The sequence below is a fragment of the Staurois parvus genome, unplaced genomic scaffold (assembly GCF_062004578.1).
Source record: "Staurois parvus isolate SC_StPar_1 unplaced genomic scaffold, SC_StPar_1.0 ptg000133l, whole genome shotgun sequence".
Lineage (NCBI taxonomy): Eukaryota > Metazoa > Chordata > Amphibia > Anura > Ranidae > Staurois > Staurois parvus.
In genome coordinates, this window is record NW_028317929.1 from 14,934,000 (window position 1) to 14,947,009 (window position 13,010).

Sequence of the window (13,010 nt, forward strand, 5' to 3'; positions counted from 1 at the left end):
GGAGAGTGGATGTTCAGGGATTTGTATAGTAGCTTGGAGGAGAAGAGGAACAGGTAAGTAAATCTTTTCTGTGCCACCTAGACCTAAATGAGCAGTTAAGTATTGCAGTTTGAATGCAATCCCACTGGACGGGAGACTTTTTCCCCCAGAGCTGGGCTTTAAAGCTCAATTTCAGCTTTATTTTCTATTTGTTCTATAAAGCCAAGCTTCTAAAAAAGTTTCACATTTACTCCTGTAGATAACTGAAGCTGCCCAGGTACAAACCAGCCAAAGGAATGAATGAGTATGCAGTGCTTGTACAAAGTAGGTACTGGGTCCAGCTGGGATTTTTCTGTGTAAGGGGGATGGAGGTAAGCACAGTTAAGGGGAAGCCTTGAAGAACAACTTCACCAGAAGTAAAGCTGTCATGCAAGCATGAGCTAAAAGGACCATTGAAACCATACATGTTGTAATTAGACTATACAATCTTTATACCATTGGCCTAGGGTCAAGGGTTGCACCTACAGCACTGCCCAAGTCCAGGTAGCCGGGGCAGCCGCTGCAGGTCTAGTACAGTGATTCTGGACTGTACCTGCAGCTGCTCTCTGCAACACAAAGTCAGATCTCTACCACTCTAGCTGCCACTGGTAAGCCTCCAATCTACACACTGCTACATTTCTGTCATCTTTGCTGTGTACTTTGGGGAGTTGGGTAGGTTGGCAGAAATGTGAACAGAGAGCCTGACTTGCAGCTTTCTTTTGGAATCTCCAGTGTGCAACCGAACAGCTTTAACCCTTGCCAGGCTGAGGAGTAATCAGTGCAGCATCTCAGCAACTGATATTTTTGGGGACAGGTTAAGAAGGCAAGGTGTAGGGGAAGGGGGATGTGGCCAGTGTGTACATGGAGGGGGCATTGTGTACAGGCAGGGACAGGATTATCTGTACAGGAGGGGGCATTGTGTACAGGAGGAGGTTATCTGTACAGAAGGAAACATTGTGTACGGGGGGGGGGGGGGGGTAATATGTACAGGAACTGGGTAACATGTACAGTGGGGAGCCTTCTCAGCCAGCAGAACACAATACTCACTGCTAATGGCTATAGCCATCAGCAGTGATTGCATGTAAAAAAAAAAAAAAAAAAGTGCCCCCTCTGTACATATTACTGGGTAATATGTACAGAGGGGGCACTTTTTTTTTTCTTTTTACATGCAATCACTGCTGGTGGCTATAGCCATTAGCAGTGAGTATTGTGTTCTGCTGGCTGAGAAGGCTCCCCACTGGCAGAACACAATAGTAATAGGAAAGAAAATTGTATCATCTATGGCCGATTATTGCTTTACCAACTTGGAGTATCTTGGCCCTTGGTGGAAGAGGGGGCAGGTCAACGTTTCTCAACATCAGGGCCCACAAGCTTCAAGCTACACCTCTGCTTTGTAAAATCTATTTTAGATTAACTAAAATTATACGACTGAAGTACCTGCCAAAACTGTCCAATAGATTTGTATCCAAGTAGGCAGGTCCTTGCACTACATAGTTGTTTGCAGAACTAAAGAAGATTGTACAGTCGAATTGTAAAGGGTTACGTTTTAAAGTTTACCTTTCGGCATCAAAGCAATTGTTGAAAATGGAGTTTTGCAGTTACTGTATATGTAGATAAATTATAAAATCAGATTTTCCTAAAACCCAACTCTGGGCAAATGTTTTTTTCCTATGCAGTCAAACTGCATGAGTCAACTGCTTGTTTTTTTCTAGGGGTAAGCACAAAACTTCTACTCACCTGATCCTTCAATCCTCCAGGAAAGAAAGAAAAAAATAAATAAATAAAATAAAATGAGCAGAAAAAGAAAAAAAAACCAAAAAAATAAAAAACACATTGCCCATAGTTCAGTTTTAAATTATAGCCATCTGCAACATTAGTTATTTTTGTAATACTTTTCTAAATCAACATATCACCTCGAAAAAAAAATCAGTGCTTTCAAAAACATTTGTTTGGGATTTCAAACTTTTGAACACCAATGTATATAATCTAGCTTCAAATAATTAGAACATGGAGTCAAATGTGGGAAATCTTGTTGAGCATTACCAGCACAGTCATCAATATCACTTGACTTACACACCCTTTCATATTCTTTCATCTCCAGAAGGGGTACATAAGGCAGATGCATGCAAAAACAGAATAAGACAATTTGAAATAAATCAACGGACACAGCATTGCATTTTCTATTTAATTGCAAATATAGTGGCAGTCAACATTTTCATTAGGAAAAATACAGTGTATTGCATCATTGATAACCATTACTCTGACTACTTATACTGGGAATATGAAAAACGTAGTCATGTTTTTTTTTTTTTTACAGCAGCTTCTTCTGAACAAGACATTTAAGAGTGTCAATTAAATTGCTGTGCTAACAGAAAAGCTCCCCCTCCCACCCCAACAATAAATTAGAAAGTGTTAGTATTATAAATTACATAAACCTACCTACGTTACTTTTTATTGAAGGCCCTCTTGCTAATGCTAGGGGAACCTCAAAAAGTAAGACATCATGAAAAAGTATACCTAAAGAGAGATGTTAAAATGAGCTACATACAAGATAAGACCTCCAATTTGCAGATATTCTATATCATATGGCAGTAGCAATACTACTTACAAATGCAGCAAAGTTAAAGAGCTACAAACACAATAGGAGCTCTAATGTTTAGATATTCTATATCAACCAAGTGAGCCTGCTATGCTGAGAAAAGTAAAGTAGTATTATCACATACCATCACCAATACTGCTCTCTACAAACCCAATATTTAAAGTTATGTCCAAGGGGCTTTTTTTGTATATAAAGCAGTGAATGTAACAAAACCATCACTGCAGGTAAATCTTCCTGGTGAATGTTTTAATACAAAGTGAATGATTGCCCGATGAATTTTTTGGCAAATGCCACATTCACAGCTTTATAAATTCGACCCAAGTGTAGCAGTACTGCCTCTCTTCTATCCAAAAAGAAGTTATGTTAAAATCTACATTTACAAATATTTGCAAAGTTCAAATGCTAAGTACTAGCACTTTGCTTGCAACATTGTAGCTCAAAGTGTTTTGCATGTATTTCTGCAAAAACCTGCTAGAGATCACTAGTTACAGTCCACCTAAGAACATTTTCACCGTGTTGCATAAAAGGAAGTTGTCTTCAGTTTTAGACAACTTTTTCTCAGATTCCACAAGTGAAGGAGGGCGGTTGTCTCAGAGACAACCATTTGACCTTTTCTTTAAAAGAACATAGGCCATTTAAAAGCGACGCCAGAAATCTTAAAACCTCCTTCTTGGTATCTAGAGTCCTTTAGATATTTAACACAGCATCATTAAAATACCTTTAAGCAAGAAGCATAGCTTATTTTGTTCGACCTTATTGTTGTATTTGGGCCTTAGGCCTTGTACACAGGCTTCAGCCTCTGTAAGCGTAATGTGTATAGTAAGCTTTGACAAAATAACTTCACAAGCTTCTTCACAAGCTTTTAGCCAGCTTTGAGGGGTCTGAGATTTCAGTTTGGAGATTTTCAACACAGATCTCAATGCATGTTACTGGATGCCACTTTAAAAGCTGCTAGGAGGCTTCAGCAAGCTTTCAACTAATCAAGTAGTGTGGAAGCATCTAAATAGCCTGATGAAGCCTACTAGCAGCATGTTTCAAGGGACAGCCAACAGACCCACTGAGGTCTGTGCTGATTTTACTTGAACCGAAGTTGGAGGGTGCGTTTGTAAACCTCAAGAAATTTGTTTCAAACTAGTGCTTTGTCAAACATTTAGCGTACCCACTTTTTATGCAAGCTAAAACTAATACAACAAGGTCAGTTTTTTCTTTGTAAAGCAGTTCTTTCTCAGGCTTACATTGAAGATGAAGGAATTTTTCATGTGAATTTAAATGTACCTTTACCATAAAACCGGCAGGAAACAGGATTGGAACAACTATTAATTAGCACACTTCGCAAACACCACCTCCCAGCAATTTAAAGGTTTTAAATGCCAAGTGTTGAAGGCAGGCATTCCGATCATGTGGCCACTGTGATTGGCAGTCACCTCATTGGAAAGCCGCTGATCGCAACTATGCATTGCAAGCTTTCTGGTCCCTGCTGGTAACTGTGTTGGGGAGCACACAGGGAATGTGCTCTCAGCAAAGAAAATGGTTTACATGAGGCCACATGTGGCCTCTTGGAGGTATAGCCCACCTGCCGAAGAGGCCACCTATCTGCATACCGCTGGTGAAAAGATGGTAACATAATGCAAAATAACACCTTTTGGATGTGGGTGGATGTACAATTCTATTCTGTCATTATAGGCCAAGTTCACCTTTTGTAAAGAAAAATAATAAATGCACTGCAGAAAAAAAAAAGTGCATTTATTATTTTTTACATTGCACCCACAATCAGGAGATTGTGGGTGCAATGCCTGTATCCTGCAGACTCAGTCAGCCGCCTGCCCATACGGACCAATTACTGAAGTCCAGGAACAATCACCAGCGCCCTTGCAGTTCATTGAGAACTACAAGCAATGGCTGACTGTGAATGAATGATATGGCAATGTGAGTGGAGCCCCACATGGCTATGCCGGTTTCAAATTCTGACAGCAGGTATGGGGAGAAGGTCACCGAGAGGAGAGAGCGGGTGATGGAAGGTGGGTGCATAGGAGCATGTTACACACTAAATATGGGTGTAACATGCTCCTAGTGGTGAACTTGCCCTTTAAACTTTGCTAGCCTTGTCTCCATAAAACCTGATTTGAAAGGGTGCTTATGGCTGGTCACACAGATTAAGATTATGGAAATGAAGGCTAACGGCAGGTACATTTGGTTGCAATCATATCTTGATACTCTTTATATGCTATAGATTTATCAGATTCAACGATGAGAACACTCATGGGTCGGTATTCAGATGGAATACAAGAAGGCCGGGGTACAGAAGAGTCAAATTTTTCATAAATTATATTTTGAACCATAGTATGTACTGGAGAACCGTACCTGTGGCCAAGAACCCTAGGGCATACTCCTTTGCAGTAATCCGGGCTATATCGATGTGGTGCCAAGATCCATTTGTCCCAGTTCAGTTGGCTGAAACTGAGTCGAAATCTATGAAGCTCACACTCATTCTGATGATGCACAAATTGTTTGGCCATCTCACTAAAATTAAATGCAATTGACCCAACAGTTGGACTGCCCACATCCGTGTCTTGACCTCTTCGTTGGCGAAGGACTTTATGCATTTGGAGGTTTTCTGCTAAATCAATGAGATTTGAAATCATATGCCCACTCTGTTGCCAGCCGGGAGGACCTATATGCAGCTCTTCCCAGTGGTAAGCCATACTTCTGGTGTCATTTAAATAAAGGAGCAAACATGGTGGAGATCTTGCTTTTCTTAATGGTCCCCCTATTCCAAAACTGTAGTTAACCTTGTTCCTCATACATGTTAAATTAAACAACAGGTGAATGTTTAGCCGATATGAGACAAAAGGTTGAAGAAAAGTGGTTACATCAATCTCAATCCATCTTTGCTTTGTCTGCAGTTGAAATTCAGATGTATACAGAAGTCTAGGACAGACAGGACTTGCAGTCTCTTGATCAACTAACTCCAGGCTACAGGTGCAGGAAATATTTGAAGAGGAATGTTGTTTACCTACAGAGTAAACCAAGACAGAGCGAAGAGGTTGCTCCACTGTAGAGACACTGTCAATATTGAACAACAAGTCCAGGGATTTCACATCTATTAAGGGCAGAAAAGGTGGCACAATAAGCATTTTCATTTACCAAATAGCATAATGCGTTTGTGCAAAAGGATTCCATAGGCAGCCAATTGGAAATATAAATGTTCATTTCTAATATGTATACATAAGATTAAAGGATAAGTTTACCTTTAGTACAGGTTACATATTCCACCCGTTTTTAGGGTGGAACATGTTTCAGCATCTGAAGACTCTCTCCCCCCCCCTCCTCCCTGCGACAGCAGACAGGGGATCTTCTCCCCACACCCACTATCACTATTTGAAAACATAGCAGCTGTGTGGGGCTCCATCCACACCAGCAACATTCATTCACTGTTCCCTATGAATTAATGCCTACAAGTTCCTGATCTGAATGAACTACAAGGGTACTGGTAGTTCACGGATACTTGCTGCTCTCAGCTAACTGCCTGCCTGTACAGGCAGACAGCTATGCGGAGAACCTGCGCTTGCACCCGAGATCTGCTGATTGTGGGTGCAATGCACTACAGGCTCCTTTCAAAAACAAACAAAATAAATAAATCAAAACGATAATAAAAAATGCACAATTTTACCTGCAAATGTATTACTTTTTTTTCAAAAGGTGAACTTATCCTTTAAGGGTTCATTCACACATACTGCAGTGACTGGCATTTTTCCTCATGAGCAATTGTTTTCTATGTGCACTGTAATGTACTGTAACACAGTCCAGATGCTGCATTTTAGCTCAGTGCACAGGTAGGCATGTTGCTAAATGAAAAAAAAAAAAAAAATTATATATATATATATATATATATATATATGGGACACTGACGCACTGAAACATGCTTCACACCTCTCCCCCCAGTCAGTTTAGCATGCAGTTAGTGTGAATGGGCCCTAATGGGTAACAAAAATGCAAATGACATTATTGCTTTCCCGCCGCCCTATAATAGAACTGCTGCTAGAGGGCGACAGGGCTGCACAAAATTATATATATATGGTTGTCAATCACCGGGTCCTAGTCGGAGATTCACCACGGCACCCAGCAGTCGCCAAGTAAAACTGACAGGGGACAGACCTGGTCTGTAAACACAGGTCTCTCTCCTGCCAGCAAGGACATGCTGCTGTGTATTTCTCTGCACAGCAGAGAAATACACAGCAGCACGTTTCCCTAGTAAAACACACACAGTACATGTTGTAAAAAACACACAGCACACTGTTAACCCTTTGATCACCCCAGATGTTAACCCCTTCCTGCCCTTGTCATTAGTACAGAGTCAGTGCTTTTCATTTGCACTGATCACCATATTAGTGTCATTGGGATGTCAGTAGCAGTTCCCACCCAGTGTCAGAATGCCCACTGCAGTCAAAGTCACTGAACCTCGCCATTACTAGTATAAAAAAAAATTTAAATTCCATATATATATATATATATATATATATATATATATATATAAAAATTTCCGCCATTTGTAGACGCTACAACTTTCAAATAAACCACTTAATTTACATGCATTGCCATTTTTTATGTAGCAGAATACATTTTGGCCTAAATGTATGAAGAAATTTTTTATTTTTTACTGGATATGTTTTATAGCAAAAAGTCAAATATGGTTTTGTTTTGTTTTTTTCAAAATTGGTCTTTTTTTTGTTTATAGCACAAAAATAAAAGATGCAGAGGTGATCAAATACCACCGAAATAAAGCTCTATTTGTGGGAAAAAGATGACATCAATTGAATTTATGTACAGTGTTGCACGACTGCGCAATTGTCAAAGTAATGCAGCGCTGTACCACAAAAAATGGTCAGGAAATACTATTTACATGTACTTGATCCACAGGCTACTTTAAAGTGGAGCTGCACTGCATCTGAGCGCCACAAAGCAAAAATGCGATTTAATGCATTTTTAATATTCAAAGCAAACTCACCCATTCATCCATGTCTCCATGCTTTATTTTGCTGAGAAATCATTTTGATTAACACACCCTGGCACTCCTGACAGTGGCCATCTTGAGTAAGTACAGATGATTCATGTAGCATTTACTTCCTAGGATCCATCTGCCACTAACTCAGGCGTAGGCTGAGCCAAGAACCTTCCCCCCCTTTTCTTAAAAACTTCTAGAATGTATGACATTTGCCTAAGCATGGAAACCAGGAAGTAACTGAAGAAATGTAAAAAAAAAAAGTTTAAAAAACACAAATAAATATGATACACTTCCCTATCGATTTACAAATGCTAGCAGCAGAAGGATTAAAAATAGTCAATGTTGATTGAGAGAGTGAAGTTCTGCTTTAAGAAGGAATTTGGTGAAATGGGAGCGCACAAATGCCATTTTATAACTGGGATGATAAGGTGGTGTAGTAACCCAGGTCAATCAATCAGCTCTTGATCTACTGCAACAGAGTACTAATAGATTATGCAATTGCATTTAGACCTGGCTTATTACAAACACGTGAAAATATTGTTTGTGGTTTAAAAGGAGAAAGTACAAATATTTTTAAGTCATTTGCTGAAAAAGATACTAGTAAAAGGTGTGGATTGTTACCACTTTTGATACTGACTTTTTATCTCTTCTCTTGGTCCCACTTTGCACTCAGTCCTTGGTGTAAATAGACGGACCGTATTGTAGTCTGTGCTCTTATGGGCCCTGGGAACTCCTTCGTTGGTGGCCAGCATTTTGTACAGCCTTTTCATGTATTTGATGGCTACTGATTGAGGGCCTGGCATTCCTTCCCTCCAGCCTGGGCGCTCTGACAACTCCTTAAGCAAGGGTGGTAGCAGACTATAGGCTTGGCTGTCATACACCAGTCTTGAACTGCCTGCAGAGGAGTAGGCCAGCCAGGTACAATAGCAGACGCACACAAAAAGTGTCACAGCCATTCCTTGAAGGAGAATAGGCTTAACTATCCAAATCCCTCCATGTCCATTCACAGAGAGCTCCAGGCAAGCTGGCTCTGCCACTTACTTCCTTAAATTAGTTTCATCTGATTTCCACCACTGGTGGGATTAACCATTTCATCTCTGCATAGAGATGCTAGGAAAGCTGATACAGAAGTCCTAAAGCCAAGTATTTTAAATTATAATGTGGCTGAGTCATTAATAACTGAGAAAAGATAGGCCAGAAAGTGGAGTTGTTGCCAGCAACCAGTTAGGTTTTATATTTCATGATATGCAAAAATTAAAGAGATGTGATCAGTTGACATGGGCAACAACTCAGATCTTTTTTTCTTTCCTCAAGTTCTAATAAATCAGCCGCTATACATGATAGAAATGAATATGAATTTTATTGTTAACTTAAAGTCTATATACATTTCAAGAAAATGTGCTTTCATGTTTGCTTTAACCCTACATCCTAAGCAAGATATACTTACCTTTCCTTCAATCCCTACTGCGCTGGAGTCAAAGGAAATACTGGGTACTTCCAGGCATGGAAGAGCAACCCGGTGACTTGTACACAAGGCTTTCCATACATTCCCAGCAGAGGAACAGAGAGAAAGGAAAGTAAGTATATACTTTATACTATATGCTTTAAAGCCCAACTGTGTGCTAGTTTGTTTTTCTATTTATCCCCTTGAGTTCCCAAGCTTTTTTTCTACATAAATCCCCATTGACTCTCATATTATACATCTTTTTTGGGGGGACAGATAGGACATTAATTTGGTAGTAGTTAGAAAAAAAATTAAATTTTCCTGTAATTTTCCCTAGAACAACATTTATGTAATTTGCACACTCCCAGATATCTATCATAAAATAAAATCAGTATGATGACTAAAATCATATCACATTGGTGTGACTTTTATGTAATGTAGCAATATGGTAGAGCTCAAGGTGAACATATATACGTTTACCTTAGGAGAGCCACCACCTTTCAAAACATTGTGCTGCACACAGAGAAAAAAAGGGTTTGCGTGAATTGTTAGAATAACACTAAAGTAACATGTTGGGTGGATGAGGATACACATTAACATGATTACAGACTTTATATATATATATATATATATATATATATATATATATACACACACACACTACATTGGGCGCCTGCCTTTACATACACATGAACTTTAATGGCATCCCAGTCTTAGTATGTAGGGTTCAATATTGAGTTGGCCCACCCTTTGCAGCTATAACAGCTTCACCTCTTTAGGGAAGGCTGTCCACAAGATATAAAGGTGTGTCTATGGGAATGTTTGACCATTCTTCCAGAGGCACATTTACGAAGTCAGTCACTGCTTGCACATGAGAAGGCCTGGCTCGCAGTCTCTGCTCTAATTCATCCCAAAAGTGTTCTATTGGGTTGAGGCCAGTCAAGTTCCTCTACCCTAAACTCACTCATCCATGTCTTTATGGACCTTGTGTTGTGCACTGGTGTGCAGTCATGTGGGACCAGGAAGGAGCCATCGTCAAACTGTTCCCCCAAAGTTGGGAGCATGAAATTGTCCAAAATATTTTGGTATGCTGATGCCATAAGACTTCCCTTCTCTGGAACTAAGGGGCCAAGCCCATCACCTGAAAAACAACCCCACACCATAATCCCCCCCCCACCAAACTTTACACTTGGCATAGTGCAATCAGGCAAGTATCATTCTCCTGGCAACTGCTAAAGCCAAACACGTCCGTCGTATTGTCAGACAGAGAAGTGAGATTCATCACTCCAAAGAACATGTCTCCACTGCTCTGGAGTCCAGTGGTGGCGTGCTTTACACCACTGCATCCAATGCTTTGAATTGTACTTGTTGAAGTAGAGCTTGGATGCAGCTACTAGGCCATGGAAACCCATTCTATGAAGCTCTATGCACTGTTATTGTGCTAATCTGAAGGCCACACGAAGTTTGGAGGTCTTTAGCTATTGGACAGTTGCCGACTTCTGCGCACTGTGCTCTTCAACATGCACTGACCCCAATCTGTCATTTTACGTGGCCTACTACTTTGTGGCTGAGTTGCTATTGTACCCAGTTGATTCCACTTTGTTATAATACCACTAACAGTTGACCGTGGAATATTTAGTAGCAAGGAAATTTCACGGATGGATTTATTGCACAGGTGACAACCTATTATGTTACCATGCTTGAATTCACTGAGCTCCTGGGAGCGACCCATTCTTTCATAAATGTTTGGAGAAGCAGTCTGTATGCCTAGATGCTTGATTTTATACTAGACAATATGGTAGTGTGACAAGAGCACCCCTACCTGAAAATAGAAGGTTACTAAATGATCCACGCGGAGTAATATGAATTCAAAAAATTCCAACAATACTTTATTTGATCACTTAGATCATACGGAGGTTAAACATGAGCACGGTGAACATGTCAAACAATTAAAATCATGTTTAAAATGCACTAGGCGTCTTCATTGTAGGGTCATTTTGGCAAGTAGGGCACCATATAAGGCGATGTGGGGTAGTGGTGAGGTAATGCTCCTAGATTTCCATGGATTTCCAGCCTATATTGGAGTAGGCCATGTATACAGCAGATATTTTCCAATATATGTCAGGAACCTCCTGGTAAGTGGAAGCTGGAACACAGACAAAACACAATATATGTATAAGAATATAGGAGTTAAATCACCTCCAGGCCTCACCACACCTCCCTCTCCACCAAAAAATGGAAACTTCAATTACCTTCTCAGTTGTAAGACTGTCATACCCGCTTCTCAAATATAGGGACCTCCTGGGTAACCACCCCAAGTGAAACAGTGTCCACAGTACCAGATGATTCTGGGGATATATGTGAAAATGAATATAGATATATAGATCACAGGCATCAAGTGAACCCAGAAAGCAAAAAATATAATATGGGTATATTACCATCAATGAAGATCAAGAGGACATCCGTCGACTTGAAATAAGATCAGGTCCTTGATGCTTGTACAGAAGTGCATAAGGGGGTGGGAAGCCAGGTAGTCACAGTACATAAATACCAGACACGTATACTGTGTATACAGCAGGCCGTGAGAACCTGAGTCTATATACCCAATGGAGGGTTTCCAAAAAATTACTCAATCAGAGAGAATTGAAGCGGTTTCATTAGGATATGGCTATGTCACAGCATACAATGCCTAAATAGGGTAGCGTGTATATATATATATACATATTATCCTCATGAAGAGGATTTCAAAACATTCCCCGTGTGCACAGGGTAAACAGGGCCCACATAAGATACCTTTCTGTTCTATTTTTGTGACATACTCTCTTAAAGGTTCTTATAACCTGTTCTGCCACCCTGGAGGTTTTGATTTTATTCAAACATAAGCACGGTGTACTTTGACTGCTGGATAAGTAATATTCTTTGACTAAATCCATAAGATAGGTTGTATTCCCCTCCCTTCCGAGGGAAGGGAGAATATTAGGGGTGGAAATGGCTTATCAGATCAATGAGGAGATGGATGCCGAAATTAGATTTGCATTCACAAAGAACTTAGACCCTCAGGTTGAGGGAAATGAGGGAGACATCAGGACTAGGTTTAAATTACATAAGAAGCTTACTACCAAATATTTGAATAGAAAGTGGGATATTACATCCCTTGAATCATATATAGAGAGAGGAATTGTTCCTAGGGGATTAAGGGAAAGAGTAATCCCAGCTGAACATCTTCACACTCCCAGATTTCTGGAAAGGTGGAAAGAGTCTTGTATAAAGCATGGCATAGAGATCATGCGATTAATTGTGGAAGAAGAGAAGGTTCAATTGAATGAACTCTCTAATGAAATTAATGAGAGTGCAAAATCACTTGATCCCCTGAAGAACGATCCCGAGTTTGATAAACATAATGACTTCCTTAGAAAAGAGATAGAAAAAATACAGAAAAACCTGAAATTTACAAAACAACAAAAATTTAGAAGAGATCTAGAGGACTGGGAGAAAGGTGAGATATTCGATCTAACAAATAGTAGAGGAAGGAGTCGATCAAAACGCAGAAAACATTTCTCGAGGAATAATAGACGATATTCGTCAATGAGTGAAGACGACGATGAAAGTAATAAGAGATCTGTCAGTTTTTTAGAGGAAAAAACGGCTGGCGAAAACCAGGGGATATTAAAACAGACAAACAAACAAATAAATGGGACAAAGGAAGAAAGAAGCACTTTAGCTGTCCTAAAACCATCCAATCAAAATCGAACCAGAAGCCACAAGAGATAAAGACTAACCTAGAGGAGGGAACCAATGACCTTAAGGTAATTAATCTTTCCAATTTTACGTTGAAAAAAAGACATTATGATTTACTACGGAAAGGCTTGACCTTTTCTCCTACGGATAAAATGGACCAGTTTGAGGTTTATAAAGATCTAAATCTTTTCCTGAGAAAGATCCTTTTA

General features: G+C 39.9%; 1 protein-coding gene and 1 long non-coding RNA gene across 2 annotated transcripts in view; both read right to left on the minus strand.

Annotated features, from left to right (window-relative positions):
* Positions 1-4,791: 4,791 nt before the first annotated feature.
* GDF9 (growth differentiation factor 9) lies at positions 4,792-8,575 on the minus strand. The gene is made up of 2 exons (XM_089673056.1): positions 8,257-8,575; positions 4,792-5,717 (listed from the first exon to the last, which is right to left on the minus strand). The coding sequence occupies exons 1-2, from the start codon at positions 8,573-8,575 to the stop codon at positions 4,792-4,794; spliced, it is 1,245 nt and encodes a 414-aa protein (XP_089529182.1).
* Positions 8,576-10,926: 2,351 nt separating this feature from the next.
* The window catches only part of LOC149466080 (uncharacterized), a 43,775-nt gene continuing 41,691 nt past the window's right edge, over positions 10,927-13,010 (minus strand). The window contains exon 3 of the long non-coding RNA XR_016312168.1: positions 10,927-11,209. This is a non-coding gene — a long non-coding RNA (uncharacterized LOC149466080). The remainder of the gene's footprint in view (positions 11,210-13,010) is intronic.